At 34.2% G+C, this 21,683-nt stretch overlaps 1 protein-coding gene across 1 annotated transcript in view; it reads left to right on the top strand.

The window, feature by feature from the left end:
- The first annotated feature begins 348 nt into the window (after nucleotides 1-348).
- LOC121414380 overlaps nucleotides 349-21,683 on the top strand; it is a 31,829-nt gene continuing 10,494 nt past the window's right edge. Inside the window, exons 1-2 of the mRNA XM_041607538.1 lie at nucleotides 349-382; nucleotides 13,738-14,478. Coding sequence (XP_041463472.1) covers nucleotides 13,753-14,478 — 726 coding nt within the window. The 5' untranslated portion in view covers nucleotides 349-382; nucleotides 13,738-13,752. The remainder of the gene's footprint in view (nucleotides 383-13,737; nucleotides 14,479-21,683) is intronic.

Genomic DNA, 21,683 nt, shown 5'->3' with positions numbered 1-21,683 from the left:
TAGTCGTCGAAGCTGTCTCCGGTTCCACGGCATTCCAGAGAAGGAAGACGAAAACACGGACGAAGTCAGACGACAAGTGGTCAACGAGAAGCTGGGCATCAATCTAACATCAACCGATATCGATCGGAGTCATCGTCTCAAGTCGCGATCATGCAGGAATGTCAAAAGGTGCCAGGCCTCGTGCCATTACATTGAAGTTCGCTCGTTCTAACGTCAGGAAAATGATCTACAGTAACAGAACAAAGTTAAAAGGAACCAGGATCTTCATCCATGAAGACCTTACAAGACATCATCAATCCCTGCTAACAAACCTGATCTGATATCGAAGGTATATACAACTGTTAGTAGAGTCAAAGCCCTTCTGAAGTCAACACAAAGATGGGTTATTATCACTTCTGAAAACCAAAGGGGAAAACTGTACACTCATGAAAACTACACTAGGACAAATATGAACGTAACGCTCAGATTATGAACCCAGCTTTCCCATGCTTTTCTTGTAATAAGTCCGTTAAAAACGATCAGAAAGTTATCCTTTGTGGTAAATGTTCGAAATGGTCTCATTTGAAATGTGGAAATGCTTTAGATAATATTTTCATGTCGACGATTGACTGGATTTGTAGTAAGTGTTTTATGAATGATTTTCCTTTTTACGTTGAAAATTCACCTCAAAAGGATATACTGTAAATGTACATCTAACAAGAGATTCCCAAGATAATTCTAACGAGAACTCAAAATTTCAAACACATAAACTTCCAACAGAAAGAAGAATTAAAATATCACACCTTAATGCTCAGAGTTTAAGGAATAAAAAAGATGAAATAGAGTTTTTTTTTATTTTATCCATATGATATTTTTTCAATGTCTGACACCTGGTTGGACAATGGATATAAATGGATGTATAAATTAGAGAGAAACGATAGAACTTGTGGATCTGGTGGTGGTGTTGGCTGCTATATTAAATCAAATATTACATACAAAAGGAGAAATGCCCTTGAAAATAATTCTTTAGAATTAATGTGGATAGAAATCCTAATAAGCAACCAGAAATCATGCCTAGTACATGTAGGTATTTTGTATTGTCCTCCCAAGGCAACAATAGATGTGTTTGAAGAATTAGAATTTAACATTGAAAACATTTGTGATATAAGTAATAAAATGCTAATCACATGAGACATGAATATGTTAACAAACAACCTTTTGTTTCGGAAAATCACAGACTTGTGTGACTCCCTTCAGTTTAGACAAGTGATCACAAAGCCAACTCGCATTACTCCATATAGTGAAACACTAATTGATCTTGTTTTTATATCGGATAATAGTCCAGGACAGAAGAGGCATAACCTTGTTTTTTTTGTATATACAATATTTTTTGATGGTTTCTTGTCAATTCCAGGGTGCTGATTACGAATCTGAATAATGCCCCTCGTGTAACCTTGAACATTTTCTTCAAATTGGCAAAATCCAATATGGCCGCCAAAATATGCAAATTACCCATGAAAATCACAAAACTGTCCGCACATTGGCTGTGAAATGCATGAAACTGTGTGGCAGGAGTGAAATACAATCTTAAGATATAATTTTTAATAAAATATTTATTTTCCTGATATTCAAAATGGCCGCCATAGGCCATAGTATACACTATCATGTACAATATGAATAGGGGAAACTAATTTTCACAAAAATGGGCACCAAACTGCAAAAAATCGCGATGTATGAACGAAGTAATATATGTTAATCACCATTAATAACGAGATACATAATTTGTAATGTCATATATGGGAAAATTGCAGTATTTTGATATCTAAAATAACCGCCACTGGCCCAAACAGTATTGCGTACAATTGCAATGGTGGCCAAAAAATTCTCAAGAGTGATCACTAAAATGCTTATTATGAAGATTAAACAATTGGAATACTACCTATAAACATAATTATTAACGAAATATATTATCAATATGCTATGTATGTGGTAAATGTTGTGTTTTGATATTCAAAATAGCTGCCTAATGCCCGAAAAGTATTATGCACAATGAGAAATTGGAGAAAAGAAATCACAAGATTGAGCGCTAAAATTCATATATATGTGATAAATTAACTGGATACTGTCTAAAAACGTATTTTCTAACAAAATATATCATTCAGGTTTCAAGTTTGTGTTAAATACTGTATTTCGACTTTCAAAATGGCCGCCATCGACATTAACCGTATTATGTACAATGCAAAGTGGGAAACCATTATTGACAGGAGTGAGCACCATAAATGCACGTAATAGTGATCTGTGAGTAAAATATTGTTTGAAAGCATCATTTCTATTAAGATATATAATTTATTTTGCCAGTTAGGTGATAAATACGGTTATTTTAAAGTCCGATGGCCGCTACAGTCCCTTACGTTAGTATACACAATATGAATGGGAACAAATCATTTGAACAGAATTTGGCTTTGCTTGGTCAAATGGTGATGTATGAGTGGAATATTGTCTGAAAACATGATTTATAACAAAATATATCATATCTTATGTAATTTAGGTGATAAATACTGTATTTTAACATTCAAAATGACTGTCGTATGCCAATTTTGTGAACATTATTTGTCTCCACCCAATTATTGTATATTATACGATAAGTGCCTATGGTGGCCATTTTCAATTTAAAAATGCTGAATTTATCACCTTAATTACACATTATGATGATATATCTAGTTTTCATCACAATTCACAATTATATGCAATATTTAGAGTCAAGCAAAGCCCAATTCTGTCAAAATTATATGTCCCATGTTGCAATGTACACAATACTTTTAGGACCTATGGCAGCCATTTTGGATTTCAAAGTACAGCATTTATTACCTCCACCATGTCCACGACCCATATGTAATGTTTTCAGTTAGAAATAATGTTTAAGACAAAATCTTTACTCGTACATCACAGTTATATGCATTTTATGATTCTCACTCTTGTGAATATTAGTTTCCCTGTTCGCATGTTACATAATTCATTTAGGGCTTGTAGAGGTTATTTTGAATGTCAAAATAAATTACAATATCTATCACCCCTATGGAAGAAGAAATGCGATGATTAAAAAAAAATGTTTTCAAATAACGTTTTACTCATACAACAGGATTATATGGATGTCATAGTCAAGCAAATCCAAAATCTTACAAAATTATACGTCCCAATTCACATTGTAGATAATACTATTAGGGCCTCCAGGGGCCATATTGAATTTAATAATACAGTATTTATCTCATCCATGACAAAAGAAATGATATGTCTTGCTATAAAACATGTTGTCAGCCAATATTTTATTCATAGATCACAATTACATGCATTTTATGTTTCTTACTCGTGTGAAAATTCTCTATTCGCATTGTACATGATTAATATAGGGGCTATGGCGGCCATTTTGAATGTCAAAATACAACATTTACAACATAAATGGCATATTTACATTTATGTTTTTAGTCAGTATTCCACTCGTTTATCTTAATAATCTGCATTTTAATGCTCAATCATGTCATTTTTTGGCCCCGGCCATTGCCATTGTAAATAATACTCTTTGGGCCAGTGGCGGCTATTTTAGATATGGGCAATTCCATGGAAAATGTTCACTTTAGAGAAAAAATGAAGTTTCAGATTTCACTCAAGCAGTCAAATTTTCTTAAAAAGTAATCTATAAAGTCTCAATTTCAAATAGAAAAATCGCAATATTGATAAAATTTTGTACTTTTTTCATCATCAAAAAAATAGAATAGTATATTGCAAAATGTAAAAAATGTGGCTATTTTTAAACAATTCATCTTTCTTGTCTCTACTAAAAGCAAACAAGGTCCCAGAGGTCTCTTTTAACTTTTGAATAGTTGATTAATGTTTAAATCAACAGAAAATAATCATTAAATTTTATGCCATTCATCAATTTTACAGAAATCTGTCTTCAGATTTTTGTGATTTCTTTACCATTATCAGTGTCATGTCCGTTACGTTTTTCACTTGAAGTTATCACAGCTTACAGGAAATCTGTCTACAGGTACTGCAGATTCAGATTCTATGTTAGAATTAAACCTCCTACCATGTGTAGCAATCATTTTCCCTTACCACTTCTCATTTTCATAAAAATGGCGTAACGGACATGACAGTTCGCGTAACGGACATGACGCCTTATATATGGCAAATGGCAACATTTACAAAAACAAAATATTAGGCTCAGTGTCACAGACTGAGTTTAGTCTCAATTGTTTGAGGATAGCTGAATGTCATATTTCCTAGAATCTGCATATCATTCAAGCTATTTTTAGAAACTGGTGAATGATGAAAGTTCAGCTCTTGTTCTGGTAGATTTTTCTGAGAATTAACGGTATGCCACATAATATTAGGATTAGATGCAGCTAGATCTGGCAACATACTCAGATCACAATCTGCATCATTCGTGTTTGAACAAACATTTGATTATCTTAGGTTCTTGCACTGACAGTTTGGAGCATGATAAAACTCCAACTTGTGAATTCATGATCATTGATGATATTACTTCAAAGTATCTGACTTTCACCAACCTCTACATGTACTTCTTCAGTGATGGCATGGGATCACATTTAAAAGCAAGTTTGTATTTGGATATCTGTGTTTCATGATGTAGCTCTATGAATCCATGAATCTACAGTGGCACTTCTTTGCAGTATCACAAAGCAAAGGGGCCATGGAAAGAATGTGGCGCGATCAATAAATTATGTCATCATAGTATTTTGGTCAGCCATAATCACGATTTGAATGATGTATCTTCAATTGTACACAAGCAGCGCGGACAATACAACGAAATTAGATACAGCCACATTTGTCAGCAAGCAAGATTGTAAGATTTAGAACATCCAAGACTTGATGAAAGGATGATTATACTCAGGATGATAGTTTATATTTTGAATGAAAAAAAAATCTCAGAAGCTATTTACAAACATTCCGATTACCTTTCAACTCATACATAATCGATAATGAAAGACCGGTTTCCAGGTACTGCTATTAAATTTTAATACCATTTTTTGTAATCTTAAAACTGACATTAATACTAGTACATGTTCTTTATCATACAATACATTCCATAATATGTTCATCTTGGATTTATACAGGTCTGGTAAATTTTGTTTTCTTCTCACAAAAACTGAGAGTTGGTCTTCTCAGTGTGTCGTAGTGGTACGATAAACATTGTATTTTATATAAAATTATCATGTAGGCTATAGCTATTAAATTAATGATACCTGCCAATTATATCTACATATTTTTCTTTAGAGTGTTAGTAAAGGTACTTTGCTGTTACATAATTACATTCATTATTCATATTTCTTTCATTTTCAAACTAAGAAGTACTGATTAAGTTCACTTCGTAAGGGTGTCATGTCCGTTACGCTAGTATATTATCAAATATTAGGGCATGAATAAAAAATAATCTTTTCTATCAACTTTTTCTCCTTTAATTAGGTGTGGAGCATGGTAGTAACTGGAAAATATTCATTAACTGTTGTTAACCGGTGTAAAATAAATTTTTCTAAATATTTTTTTGTTTTATAAATATTGTACAAAAAGACCCCCTCTCAAATTGCAAAATAATAGGAGATATTACAGATTACCAGTTATGATATGTGTCTCTAACCTCTAGCCTTAACATGTAAACAATTAGACTTGTACCATATCTTGTAATAAAATAATTATATTCGCTTACAAAAAGTGGACGAAACTGTCATGTCCGTTACGCTTCCTGTGTCATGTCCGTTACGCTACATTTTGAGCTAGGAATACAGAATGCACTGCAAAACTGTTGTTAAACACCATTTTATGGATAGAGCATGATCTTAAGGTTAAATTAACACCAATTTCAGGTGCATGCAATCTAAGAATTCACAGGAATTTTGATAAGCAATAGGAGGTAAAAATGCTTCGTCCATTTCGTGTCATGTCCGTTATGCTCACAAAGAGTGCAATTTCTCCGCAACTGTTCAACGAAACGATTTGAAATTTTATGTGTATGTAACTGATACTTAAATGTGTCTGATAAGCTTAGTAACAATTATCAAAAGACTGCTAATTCTACTGTATAAACATTTGAATTACAAAAATTTGTCTGAACGTCATGTCCGTTACGCTGGAATTGACCATATCAAAATACAGCAATGTTCCAATATTTGACATAATAAATAATATATCTCATTAGTAATGATGATTTGCATATATTACTTCGTTCATATCGTTAAAAGCGATCATTCCTTGATATATATATAAATCTTTAAGAAAATAAACTGAAATCCTATCCAAAGATTACGATTATGAGATGTTTTCGTAACTATGATACAGAAAACTTGAAAGATGACCTTACTTCATCAAACTGGGATGAACTATTTTCAGACAAAGAAAACGTTAATATGATATGGTTAACTTTTAAAGATAAGTTAATTGAACTATGTTAGTATAAGAAAAAATAATAAATCTACTCCATGGATAACAAATGAATATTTAATTCTTAGAAGAGACAGAGAATTTCACAAATCTCAATTCGACTATTTTGAATCTATTGGAGATGTAGAGAAAATGAACTTTTGGTCTGAATATAAATATATTTGTTATGAAATAAGCAATATGAATACAAATATAAAACGTGAATATTACAGCAATAAGTTTAAAGATTTCTCAAGTGATCTGGAACAAAAATCGAAAACAATAAAAGAGCTTTTGCAAACAATTAAAACCAATGAAATATTATCTACAATTAAGGGTAAAATCATAGACAATAGTCATGAGATAATGTTTTCAATCATATATTCAATACTGTAAGAAACATAATTAGTTATTCAGACGCACAAAGGTCAGAAGCAGATATTGGTGATGTAGATGATCCTTGCATTAGAAATATACCCAATGTTGATACGATATTTTGTTTAAGAGAAATATGTTAAGAAGTTATTGAAAGAGCTTAAAAATATTGATATGACTAAAGCAGGACCTCTAACCTATATATTTAATTTTTCACTTAGAAGTGGTTGTGTTCCAATTGATGTTAAATCAGCCACAATAATACCAATACACAAAAGTGGTGACATGTCACAACCAATGAACTACAGAGCTATATCGATTCTGTTGGTATTTTTTTTTGGAAAAATTCTCGAGGAGGGAATTCACAAACAGTTGTATAAATATTTAAACGACCATTCATTGCTTACTGATAATTAATCGGAATTTCGACCATTTTTTCCACAAATTCTTGCCACCTTGACATCACTGATTATATTTTACAAAGTATGAGGTCTGGCTACCGAACGGGTGCTGTATTTTATACCTTCGGAGAGCTTTCGATGTGATTTTGCATGATAAACTATTTTAGAAATGTTATTGTATGGTATACAATGCACTGAAAATATCTGGTTCCAATCACATTTAACAAATAGAATACAACGTGTCATCATACACATTGATGCACTTGTATAATCAAACTCTCTCGTTATGCTGCATGTATACGTCGAATTCAGATTTATCTAACATAGAAAACAGTAACTGATTTATATCATTCTATGTTTGTACCATACCTTGATAATTGCAGTAATTTTTGGAGAACCTCAACGAAGCATGACATTTCCAAACTACAACGAGCTCAAAATAATTACGCTAGAATGATTTTGAATGATTTTGAAAAATAGATATACACCAATTAATGTTCTGTTACATACCCTAAACTGGCAATCCGTCCAACAAAGTATAAAATTCAATTAATGTATAATAGTAGACTTGTTAACTGCACAAAAAAGTGGTGAACGCTGCATTTTTTAGTACAAATGTCCTACTTGGCACAAATGTTTCTTGAGTCAAAAGAAAAGGATTCATCCAAAGAGGCACGCTGTATCTATGCAAATAAGCAAGAAATTTGTATAAATTTGCATATTAGGTCGATATAGTGAAAACAAGTAGTTAAGAATATATATTTAACCAGAACTGCCCTAAAATTGAAAATAAAGACTTAGGGTAAGACAGGGAAGAAAATTGACATAAAATGATTGGGATATCCTTCTTTATTATTACCTAATTTACATGAATTATGCAAATTATAATTTAAAACAGAGTATTTTTTCATGAATCCTGAACTGACATGTAGAAGAGATGTGGTACATTGAAGAAAAGCCACACGTAAGCTCTAAAATACTCAAACCCTTTTATTGATTCCACTCTATGTTAAATTAAAAAAAAATTCGGAAGAAAGATACATTTCTACTACACACAGTAAAGCCTCTTCGCGTTCTCCTCTTGAAAAAGAAAAAATAGGAGGCAATGTTTTATATCGCATGAAATAAGTTCGTGTACATAACCGTGGCCTGTCGAAGTTTCCCAACCCTTTATTTTGTTTTGACAATATATATTTAAAATATTGTTTTAATGAAGCCCTCATCTGGAAAAGGGCACTTATTAAAGGCAGCATCTACATTATAAAGAGGAGGCCCTGGCACTGGGAAGCGGGGGCTGAAGCACCCGCAAGATTTTCTGGAAGGGGCGGGGGTGTGCTGCGTGTGTTATTCTCCATAGACAGCACCCCCTGGAATTCCGGCAGATGTGACAAAACGAAAAAAAAGAAACGTTACCCAAAAAACACTTCATTTTGTAGTGCAATCCTTTTTCATGTTTTTTTCATATTTGCTTGTAAAATTTCTTGATGTAAATTTGAAAAGCAAAAAAGGTTCAATGTAAAGTTTTGGTCCCAAGAAATTTAACAAGCTTTAGTCCCCTCTTCCCAGTGCCAGGGCCTCCTCGATATAATGTAAATGCTGCCTTTAATAAGTGCCCTTTTTCGAGATGAGGGCTTCATTTAGACGATATTCTGAATATATATTGTCAAAACAAAATAACCGGTTGGGCAACTTCGACAGGCCATCGTCACGTACACGAACTTATTTTATGAGATATAAAGCAATGCCTTCTATGTTTGGGCGTTTTTGTCAAGAGGAGAACGCAAAGAGGCTTTACTGTGTGTAGTAGAAATGCATCTTCCTTCCGATTGGGCTCTGAAATATTTAAAATTAACATAGACTGGAATCAATAAAGGGCTCTGTGGCCTTTCTTCAATGTACAACAGCTCCTCGACATGTCAGTTGTAGAGGATTTTCTCCTCGATCTATTCCAAGATATCAATACAAACAAAAGTAATCTTTTAAGAGTTCTAAAGACAATAAACTATTTTTAATACATAAAACCAAAAAGGGAAAAGTTATCCTAGGCATGCTCATGTTGGATTATAGCCTTTTCTGTGCTAGAGCACTATTACAAACGGCAGAACAACAACAACAACAATAATAATAATAGTAATACTAATAATAATGATAGTAATAATAAGGATAATAATAATAGTAATATTAATAATAATGATAATAATATCAATAATGATGAATGTAGATATTAAAATATAGATATAAAAGTTGTTTGTATACCAAAAACGCAATTTGCCTTGCCGATGGCTTTAAAACACGATTTTTTTTTTATTTAATATCGAAATACGGAGAGGGGATTGAGTAAATTCGGAGGGCTTCCGTGGGCGTAGGCTTAAATAAAAAAAAAAGTTCTTCAGGAAACATGTTGACTGATGTCTCATACATCTGTTTTCCAAGTCGATTATACGAGTCAAACTGGTTTTGTAAAGTGGAAGGAATGCCGGGGATGCAGTTTTGCCACTTCGGGGTCTCCAAAAGATATATATTTTAATAAAGTTAAAATATGGATTGAGGTAAGATACATTCGTCGTGATTCATGTGCTAGAGTTTCATTAAAGCAGTAACCAGCAAAACAATGTCTCTTGTAAATTTTCCACAAATAAAATTAGAAACAAATAAAACAAAATTAATAGTGTTTTACCGATACGAAAATGCATTTTGCCCGTATGTATCATAGATTAAGGTGTGGCAGACAAACCAACAAAAGCGATACGAGAAGCCCATTAAAGCTGTTGTGTTGGGATTGTGTTATCTCGAATGACATACCATTGATCGCTTTATTGCCCGATTCGTGAGTGTAACTGAGAGATAGAGGTTGTTTTGGTCTCGTTTTAGAGCAATATCACGTCATACATTTTGACATATTTGCCCTCTTTCTAAGCAAATTAAGACACTAAAACTGTCATGAAGCATATCGATGTTTTTGCTAATATATTCTCTTACATGTAGAATGTTGACATTGTGTTTTAGTTGCTGTTTTATTTTAAGAACAGTTCAGGATTCATGAAAATACTCTATTTTAAATTATAATTTGCATAATTTATGTAAATTAGGTAATAATAAACAAGGATATCCTAATTATTTTATGACAATTTTCTTCATTTTCTTATACTAAGTCTTTTTTTCCAATTTTAGGGCAGTTCTTGTTAAATATATATTCTTTATACTTGTTTTTACTATATCGGCATAATATTCAAACTTATGCAAATTACTTGTTTATTAAACGCGATCACATCACTCCTGTTCTTAAAGACCTCCATTGGTTGCCCATAAAGGATCGCATAGTTTTCAAAATTCTACTTTTGGTTCATCATATCATCAATGGATCCGCACCCGATTACAACAAATCTCTTATACACCACTATCAACCTGCACGCACACTGCGATCATCCCAATCTAGTCTCTTGCATATCCCACTATCTAAAAAATCCTGGGGCGATCGAGCCTTTGCTCATGCCGGACCAGCCCTGTGGAATTCACTACCACAGGAGCTGAAGAACTCAAACTCTGCAACATCCTTTAAGGGCAACCTAAAATCGCTTTTGTTCACCAGCAGGTACTAGGTTTGAAGACAGTAATTTTTCCTCATTTTTAAATTTGCCCTTTTTTGTACTTAGTTCTCTTTACTTTTATGTCTTACTCTCTTAAGCGCCTTGAGCATTTAATCAAAATGGAAAAGACGCTATATAAATTATATGTATAATGATTATTTGCATAGATATAGCGTGTCTTTTTGGATGAATCTTTTTTTTATTTGACTCGAGGAACATTTGTGCCAAGTGGGACATTTGTACTAAAAAATGCAGCGTTCAACCTCTTAACAAGTCTACTATAATAATGTATAAAATAATTAATAACCCTGTACTAATGTATCTAACAAGACTCGTTTCCTATAGACCAATTTATTACTCTACAAGATATGCTGCAACCAATCCCTCACATGTCCCAACACCTAGAACAAAATATATGAAATCAACTTTTTCTTATCAAGCAATCGTCATTTTCAATATCCTTCCTATAAATAAACTTGTGGATCATTTGTTATTTAAAAAAAAGCAATGTAAACAACTAAGTTTAGAATTTTAGTTCATTTTTTTGAAAGTAAACTGAATACATTTTAACGAAATCGTGATATAATCTTATGTGATAGTCATAGTGGGCTTTTAGTGGGGTTGGGGAGGGATTTTTTTCTTTAAATGTTTTATTGTAATCTATGTTTATATATGTTTACCTGTTTAGCACTTTTTATTTGATTTTTAATAAAAAAAAGGATAAGACCCCTATAATGACGTTAACTGGCAGCTGCTAGTATTTGTCTTCATCCGCCACTGATTTCATTGTATTACTCTATTTTGAAGTATTTCTATTTATTATGCTGGTGTTATTTGTTGTTGTTTTCTGGTTTTATAGTTGCTTTCTCTGTATGTGGTATGTAATGTTTTACTCTTTTTACATTCTATATTATTATGATATGTTTGTATTTTAACAGGGCTCTCTTGTAAAGCAGGTTTGTACTGAAGAGACCACTGGCACCCAGGGTAAATAAAACAAAATAAATGAATAAATAAACAAAGGGCTCTTTCCATTTTGAAAAAAAAAAAAATTCCTACGAGGATTTATTTTTTATTTATTTATTTTTTATTATTATTATTTTTTTTTTTTTTTTGGGGGGGGGGCACGTGCCATTCCGGGCCTTCCCGGCTCCTCCGATTCCACCGCCCCTGCATTAGACAAGATAAAAGTAGACCATGTGACGAGTGGGCGAGTTGGCAATTGACGAATCGGCAGTTTACCATGATGGGGATGGCGATAGCATTGCGACATACCACAATGCTGTTTCCCAAGTTCACGTTCAACAAAAAGAAATGAATTAAGGATAAACAGTATCAATAAGTAAATCATCATAAACATGATATACATGTATGCGCATGGAAGTGCATCGTGTATGTGTGAGGATGTTTATATATCTTCTAACATGAATTGTACTATTTAAATTGATCATTAGACCAATGCACATATGGATAAATAAATCTAATCGATTTGCTGAGTTGCTAATGAGTGAAATAGAGGGGGTACAGGGAATTGCAGTTGTTGGAACACAGTCATGACAGTAGTGATTCACTAAAGTTAGTGTCAATCTAATCTAGTCGATATGAGTCCATTCATCCTCTGCCGCACCTGCACCTACACCTACACAGCACCCACTTGATCAATGAAGAACTATTACGTACCTTTTATGAGGCCTCCAACATCATGAAGCCTAATCGCTCACGATAGCGGTCTCCTGCATTCATTTATAATCTTGTTTTGAAAACAAAAATGACACATCTTTTTTCTTAATTATTTACAATATTTATACTATGCGACTGTTATTATTTTGTTATATTCATGTATTACCTTTGTAAATATTGTATATATACATGTATTTTGTAATTCTGATATTGATATGAATGCAGAAATAAATCAAATAAAATCAAATCAAATTCAAGGTTAATAATTACGACTGATGTAAACCGGAAAGGCTCTGTCTTTTCCTCATTGATGTTGCATGTCGTGATCTTTACCTCTGGCATTTTTACCTTTGCCATTTTTACCTCTTCCATTTTTACCTCTGACACTTTTATCCCACCTGTGCTACTTTTACCTTTGTCATTATTACCCGGCACCCAGCATACCACCTTCTCTGATCAGTCTGTCAGATCAACCATTATACCTAACATGTTATGATCCGGAATTCTATCATGCCGGAAAAGACGTGTCGTGACGTCATGTCATCATGTATGTTTATGGAGTGCCACCCTTACAGTAACAAGCTATGTTAATACAAGCGTTGGGAATATGCAGCGGAACAAAAAGACCACTTGATGAAAATGATAATACAGTGCATAGTCAAATCATGAACATTTTAAATGTACCACTTGTGGTGTTGAGGTTGATGGGTCGAAGGTCATCTAGGGGTCAAAGGTCAGGTATTTGTTCAACTTGGTATCATTTCTTGATTTCTGCATCACTTGTGTTACACTTGGTATAAACCATCCGTAAACAGGTGTGTGTTCACAGGGATGATAGGGTCAAAATATTACATTGCATATTTCATTGATTGCGAAATAAGACGAGACTCGTGGTTTGCGAGCCACCTTGTTTTAATTGGAATGCGAATTTATGATGTATAAAATCTCGAAAAAAAATCAACAGATCAACAGGCTCATATTACTGCAGTTTAGCTTTAAACTTGGTCTAAGTGTGGGGTAAAACTATGTGAAGCTATTATCAATGTTTGAGTGCCAAAATGCGATGACAAATTGATCATATAGTTATGGATAAGTGCGTCACATCTGTCTCCCCATAGTCGAAACACCAACTTTAGACCATGGTTTGTGTTTAGAATTCTGACCACTATGTTTGTATTTGAAAAATATACTTTCAAAGTTTATCCTTATTGTTTTAATGCATTAATAAATCGATGCGTCAACTATTTATCAATTTTACGTTCTCTGTTTATGCCACGCAGTGTCCTGATGTCACCATGCCTGTATCTCTCAGTGTCTGGCGTGTTAGGATCGGCACGTATCTCAGGAGGTATCGTCATGATCCAAAGCAAGAAACTGAACAATTGGAAGAAAATGACAATGACAATAGACATAATCCATCTTCCAATGTTTCTTCAAGAGGTGAAAAGAGCAAAATTGTTAGTAAGTCCTGTCAACAACCACCGTCTTCTTCTGTAGACCTGAAAACGGCCAAAAATGAATCTCCAAGTAACATCAAACAGGTTGATGTGTGTTCGGAGACTCTGTCGACCTCGGCCATTCCTGATTGTAACACCGCCAATGGATCTCCATGTGATATAAGAAGCCTCCGTAATATCACTCAACAAGCTCAGCAAGGATCTTTGAAGTGTGCTGATGACCGTACTCTTTCAACTTGTTCAACAGAGAAGGAATCCTTTCCTGTCTCTGATCCTTCTGACACCAAGGCTCTAGAGCCTTGTGACCTTGACGAGTTGGACATGAGATATATAACCATTCATGGCGCATCACCTGCTAGCCTCTGCAAATCAACTCAAAAAAGTGAACCAGACCAACATGATGGCACATTGGAGTCGTACCAACAGGTAGCTAGTTCTCAGGACGAGGGCAAGCATGACGAGAAAGAGACATCAAATCCCTTACAATCGGGTATACTTGGCCTATCTTCGCCTAGTACTGAATTAGATACGTCTGGCAACGCTGAGCTCACATCGTGTACGAAGGTATGTAGGGTATGATATATAAATATATATGTATGTATAAATATATATATATATATATATATATATATATATATATATATATATATATATATATATATATATATATATATATATATATATATATATATATATATATATACAGTGCGTCCCAGAAAAAACGAAACCGAGATTTAGCTATCATTTATCATAACTTAATCATAAATAAAATAGACAAATGACCTATCAATTTAAAGCTTAGAATCTCCTCTTTCATCTGATATTACTTACATTATTTCTCATTCACGCATGAGTGAGCAAATACAATTTGAAGAAAGGATATCAAAAATTCATTTGGCGGGGGGTATCTGGGTTTCAAAAAGAAAACCACATTTTTGAAAAGTTCAATATCTGCTCTTTAATTTGATACCTAAATTACAGAAAATGGTCAAGAAATAACAAAGTTCTGGTCATTTGAAATAAGGCTTAAATTTCAATAATTTCATAAAATGAAGAGGTTCTCCAGGCTGGCTTTCAAACTCATTCAACACTCCGTTTTGTTGACGATCAGCCATGCATTAAATCTTTTGTTCACCATGCGAAAGCTTCTGTGGGAAACCGGTGAAAACACGTTTATCTCATGAAATTATGGAAATACAAGCCTTATTTCAAATGAACAGAACTTTTTTTATTTCTTGACCATTTTCTGTAATTTAGGTACCAAATTAAAGAGCAGATATTTAACTTTTCAGAAATGTGGTTTTCTTTTTGAAACCCAGATACCCCCCGCCAAATAAGTTTTTGGTATCCTTTCTTCAAATTGTTTTTGCTCACTTATGCATGAATAAGAAATAACCTAAGTAATATCAGATGAAAGAGGAGATTCTAAGCTTTAAATTGGTAGGTCATTTGTCTATTCTATTTATGATAAAGTTATGATAAATGATTGCTAAATCTCGGTTTCGTTTATTCTGGGACGCACTGTATATATATATATATATATATATATACACACAAATACACATATACGTGTTTCTCTCGTTTCTCTCTTTGGAACCATCTTTTTCTCACTAAGATTTTTTATGAATACACCGTTAGCAGGATAAGAAAAAAAGGGATATAAACAGCCCACCAAATGACTTTTCGGTATCCCCTCTTCAAATTGTTTTTACTCACACATGCATGAGAAATAATTTAAGTAATTTCAGATGAAAGAGGAGATTCTAGGCTTTTCAAAGGTAGGTCATTTGTCTATTGTATTTTTAATTAAGGTATGATAAATCATCGATAAATCTCGGTTTCCGTTTTTGTGGGACGCACTGTATATATGTATTGTATATATACATACTATGTTTGTATATATATAAATATGTATATATATATACATAATACAATACATGTGATTGTTCAAGCTGGACATATTCATATCTCAATAAATAGAGTAAAATTCACAGCGCAAAATGTTAAAAATTTCATCAAAATCGCATTACAAATAACAAAGTTATTGAATTTTGAATATTTGCATTATTCCGGTGAACCACTTCTAGTCTTTATGAATATTCATTAGGTGGGCTGATGATGTCATATTCCCACTTGTTCTTTTTTTATTTTATAATATAAAATTAGATCTATTCTTAGAAAATGAAATATTTATGATTTTATGTAATAACATAAGAAAATAAGGAAAGTGGAAATGTGACATAATCAGCCCACCTAATAAATATTCACGACGACGTGCGTATAACTGTTTCACAAAATATTGAGAAACTTTAAACTTCAATAACTTCATTATTATTTTGTTATCTGATGTTGATGAAATTTTCAGCATTTTGCTCTGTAAATTTTACTCTATTTATTTAGATATGAATATTTTTCAGCCCGGTCCCTCAATTTAATGTTACCTGTTTTGATAATTTTGGACATGTTAAGTATTCTTACACCGCTTGAACAAAATTAGTCCACCTCCTGGACTGTTTTGCACGATACGACTACCAAACATATAACACACTTTATCCTCATAACACGCATACACACGCAAAAACAAGAATACTGCACTCTGATTGGTCATAGAGACCACACGCTTACGCAAATTCCAATGTTCTCCACACTGGGCCTCTGCAAGGTCGCACTCACCATGTGGTAATCTCTTCAAATTACCCGTGCCTGTTCTTGTGAAAACATTATTAAGCCAATCAGAACTCTGGATTTTATGTTACTCAGAAATTTTAGAAATCTCATCTTGCATCTTGATGGAAAAAGCTGGCTGCTGACCCATCTAAAAGATGCCACATATCATGAGTGATATTGTAAGGAAGTAGAGAGTTTAAGCTTTCTGATGATATAATTAATGTTTGTGTCTATAACACAAAATGTTGCACAATTTGCAAGTGAAAACAGAGGAAGAAAATTCTGTTTGATGCATCTTTTCACTTACAATATTCACTTATTTATCAAAATATTTTATTCATAAGAATTGACCAATATAAAAGAGTAACATTTATTCTTCCTCATGGTACAAAAATAAGGAGAAAGTGGTTAAATTCGTTTAGAAAGAAAGTCTCACAATTCACGAGATTTTGCAGGGACGTGAATTCAGCCACGAGAAGACTTGGATAAATCTTGCCCATTTGCTAATTGACACAGGGGCTTGCCGACTGACTGTAAGTGAATCAGTGGAGGGCGTGTGTGTGTGTTGGTTATGTGTGCGTGGGGGGGGGGGGGGAGGTCCGATAGGGTTTGCCCGATCAATAAAAATCGTCCAGGACGTGGACTAGAACAAAATAAGTCGGAAGGATATACATTATTTCAATTCAATTCAATTCTTTTATTTCATTTCCATTAAAAAATAATACAAAGTGATATTAAAACAATACAAATCAAACACAATTTTACAGAAGGGCATTCTTACTTCGTAAAAAAACAGTATAATATAGAGCATAAATTGATCTGGAAATGAGGGGGATCCACTAAAAAGCAAAGCTTGTAAAATTGTGGACCCCCCTTGGAAAAGAAGAAATTATAGTCGACTTACTATATGCGTACATGCATGTATTACAGGAAAGAAAAAGAGAAAAAGACATCATAATGACGGAAACATAATAACTGAACAAATGCAAAGCTTTTCACACAAAGAGGTCTTCGTTGTAAAGGATATGTTGCGCAAGAGAGGAAAAAAACAGAGAGAGGGGATGACAAGACGTAGAAGACAAGACAAAACAATAGACCAATTTCACGGCCGGTTTATGTATTTGGCCCTCTATCGGCAACGCCATTGCTGCGGTGGGCAAGTGCGCTGACCGCGATTGGCTCTGTGTACAAATTCAATGAACGATTACAGATAAGCTCTGATATTGTGTCATTAACTTCATCATAAATCAATAAAATAAAGCATGGACACCTGGGTAGACGATGTAAGACAATGGCCATATCTGACCGATGAAGGTATGATGAATTTTTGCACTTTGGCTACTTTTTCCCCTTAGTTTTGTCAGTAAAAGTGAGTTGATGATGACCAAGAATCGCTGTTGGTTTTCATCAGGGAGCTCACTTCTTGTTGCTAGTAAATTGTATTAGAGTAGCGGGAGAGTGAACGAGACAAAGAGTGAGAGAGGGAGAGAGAGAGAGAGAGGATGAGAGAGAGGGTGAGAGAGGGGAAGACGGGGAGAGAGTATGTGTGAGAGGAGGGGGATAGTGAGAGGGGAATAGTGAGAAAGGGGGGGGGGGGTAGTGAGAGAGAGGGGGGGGGGCTAGCGAGAGAGTGTGTGAGAGAGGGATAGTGTAATACAGGGAAGGGGATAGTGAGAGGGAGAGAGAGAGAGGGGGATAGTGTGAGATAGAGAGGGAGAGAGAGAGAGAGAGAGGGGGACTGATTATTTCCATCTAAGCATGATCAAATAAATCCCCCCTCCCTCCCCCCAAAAAACACCACCACCACATTTTATGCAGGCCTATAAGTATCCAAAAGGAGGGGGCAAGGCAAGAGAATAAAACAGAGAGAAAGGAGGAAGGGGAAGAGAGATCCACTGGCGACGCATTCCTTCATCACGGCCTGGAAACCTATGCAGGGAGTACGGCTTCACACACAAACAGGCTTCACGAGTCCAAGGCGAGTGAATTTCACATTCACTTTGCTTCCAATCCTGAAGCTTTCTCCAATTGTTGTGGCAATTGAACACAGCACAGCTGCGACCTGAACTTCTCCGATTAATGCTCATTGTGAATCTTACAAGAAATCTGCTCAATTGGTCCAAAATAAAAAAAAAATCGAACGAATGTACCAAATACCCTATTGACTTGTGTAGTATAAAAGTTGATTCGCCCACCGCAGCATGGCGACCAGTCTGCTGCCCTCTCACGTTGTATAATTGGTCTATAGACAGGACAGTACAAGACAACTATTTTTAAAAAAAGAGTAAAACTAAGAATGGGAAAGGGCTGACCATGAACCAGCTTGATCTGGTGAAATAACAAAAGATATGACTGGACAATATAGATGAAAAATAATAAAATAAACGTGAAAAAATGTAAGGATTATAATCAAGATAATGAAGTGCTAGTTCCGTTGCGAAGAATTATAGGAATTAAGCAGGATACGTTTGAGTTTACGTTTGAATGAATTCAAGGAGACACTGTCTTTAACATTATTAGCGAGTGAGTTCCAGAATTTAGGACCGTTTGAATAGGAATGTATACACAACAAAAAAGTAAGTCCCCCCTATATCAAATTGCTGTAACTTTTGAACCGAATTAGTTTGAGATATGATATTTCATAGGTACCTTTCTGAACTCATTAAGCAACTCCTGGGGAAAAATGAGATCGATCGGTGGAGGCATGCATGAGTGATTAAAGATTGAATTAAAATGACCATTTTTAAAAGTCACAAGAGTCGTTTTTCAGTTTGTTCAAATACAAAGTTGAGAAAAAGTTGTTTTTCAGGTGAATTTTTTGGTGTTATGCTGTTTTACTATCCATCATTCAACCACTTCAGACCAGATTTTGATATCGTATGTTCATGGTTGAGTGAGCACAATGTATTGCAGGGGCTGCGGAAGCGGGGGGTGGGCTTCAGCCCCAACTTTTTTCCAAAAGCATGTACAAAAATGTAAAAATAATCATGCAGTTTTTATTTTTTTGCATGATCAGCCCCCCCCCCTTTTGGCTCAGTCTCCCCCCCCCCCTCCCACTTTGAAAACCGTTCCGCGGCCCCTGAATTGTGACGTATCATCATAGGGGTTTACGGTAGTATCCTCTACAACTTGTTAGATCATGTTAAAATTTGAAAATTTTAGTGGCTCCCCCGATTATAGGCCCCTCCCCCATTTTAAAATTCTGGATCCACCACTGATTTGTCCATACATTCAACTGATCCTGAGAAATTGTTAGGAAAAGAATACATTTATGCAGTATAAAGAGTATTCATTCCTAAGTTTTCGATTGTGCTCGCTCAACCATGAAAATGTTTAAAATTCGGAAAATGTGTAGTAATGGATGATAAAAACAACAGCAATTAAAGTCACATTTGAAACCGAATTTCCCCCAAAATAATCACTTTATTATCCTTTAAAATGTGTCTGTGACATTGAAGATACCAATTTTCCCACTTTGATGCGTGCTCACTCATCCATAAATAAACAAATCGATTTCATTTTTGCACAGAATTTTGCCCATAGGTTGATAAACATTACTGCCAAACGACATTGCTAAAGACAGCCTTGAAAAAAAGTTGCACCATATTGAATAAGGGGTTACTTATTCGTAAACATATGCACCCATAATGTACACAAGTCTATGAGAGAAGTCAAAATTTTGAAATGAGGGCTTGTTTCATGGACGGTTTTTGTTACTTCTGCCAACAGTTATTTCATGAAACTTCGCACATGGCTTCAGAGTAACACTATCCAAAAGGTGCGCACACCAAACTAACAATTTGATAGGGCACAGAGTAAGGCAGAGGCCTTGAAATTTCTTCTCATTTGCATAATTTTCGAGTATTGTGTCTTCACTGATGCATTAAACATCTGGATTTTCACAAAAATCAAATCAAATGAACTATGCAAGGAGGTTTGTGAGAGATATCCGTAGTTACAAATTGCATTTTTTCCAATAACGTAGAAAAGAGCTTATCACATTCCACATGTTCATTCAAGCGTGAATGTTTAATTAAATGCCTTTGAATCATTGAAGCATGTTAATTGGTCATAAACACAACGAAAACGTTGTAAAAAGAACATTTTCAGGTACCAAAATGAAACAATACTTGCCTATGATATTTGAAAATCATATTTTTTGTTTTTAATAAATGTTCGTTGAACCGTGAAACGATGAATACTGTTGCAGAAACTCTTCCCAAAAATAACTGTCATCATATTCGATCATTTCTATTGATAGAAGGGTGTAAAATAACCAATTATAGCAAATTTTGTCTTGTGTTTATTCAACCGTGAAATTTAGCCAAAAAAGTTGTGTCGTCCTCTAGAAAGTACCTTTTATAAGCCTTCTGACTATTTTTTGTGATGAGAATGTGGAATAAGTTCCAATGAAATGGAATCAAAGTCATGATATTTGGCTTGTGACTTTTGAAAAGTGACATTTTTGCCTTCTGACGGTGCTCACTGAAGCATGACGTAAAATACGTCCATAACATTTACTCATAGGGTAGCTTATAAAATTACCTACACGCTCATGTAAAAATATATTAAAAACTCGCATTGGTTTGGAAATTATTGATGTTTGTTTAAGGGGGACTTACTTTTTTTATTGTGTATATTTTTGGCCAGTAAAGATCTGTAAAGTGGGATGTGAAGTTCGTCAGAGTGTCTCGTGGGGTAGTTATGATAAAATTGATATTTAGGGAACATGGCATCAAAAATATGGGGAAGTGCATTATTATTGTAACTATACATGAAGTGCCCTAACTGTAGTAAATACAGGTCTTTTACTTTCAACAGTTTACTTTCTAGAAAAAGAGGGTCCGTATGAGAACGGAAACATGTACTATGAATAATACGAAGTGCTTTCTTTTGCAAAAACAACAATTTATATAATACATATTGATGGGTATCACCCCAAATAAGAATCCCATAGTTCAAATAAGGCAAGATTAAGGATGAGTAGAGCATGATTAATGATGTGGAGGGAATGCAAAATTTTAGCCTATTACTAATACCAATATTTCGTGAAATTATTTTGGATATATTTTCAATATGATTTTTCCAAGAAAGTTTACTGT

This window comes from Lytechinus variegatus, chromosome 4, assembly GCF_018143015.1.
Source record: "Lytechinus variegatus isolate NC3 chromosome 4, Lvar_3.0, whole genome shotgun sequence".
NCBI classification, from domain to species: Eukaryota; Metazoa; Echinodermata; class Echinoidea; order Temnopleuroida; family Toxopneustidae; genus Lytechinus; species Lytechinus variegatus.
Note: the sequence above shows the minus strand (reverse complement) of the source record. Positions and strands in the feature narration are given on the sequence as shown.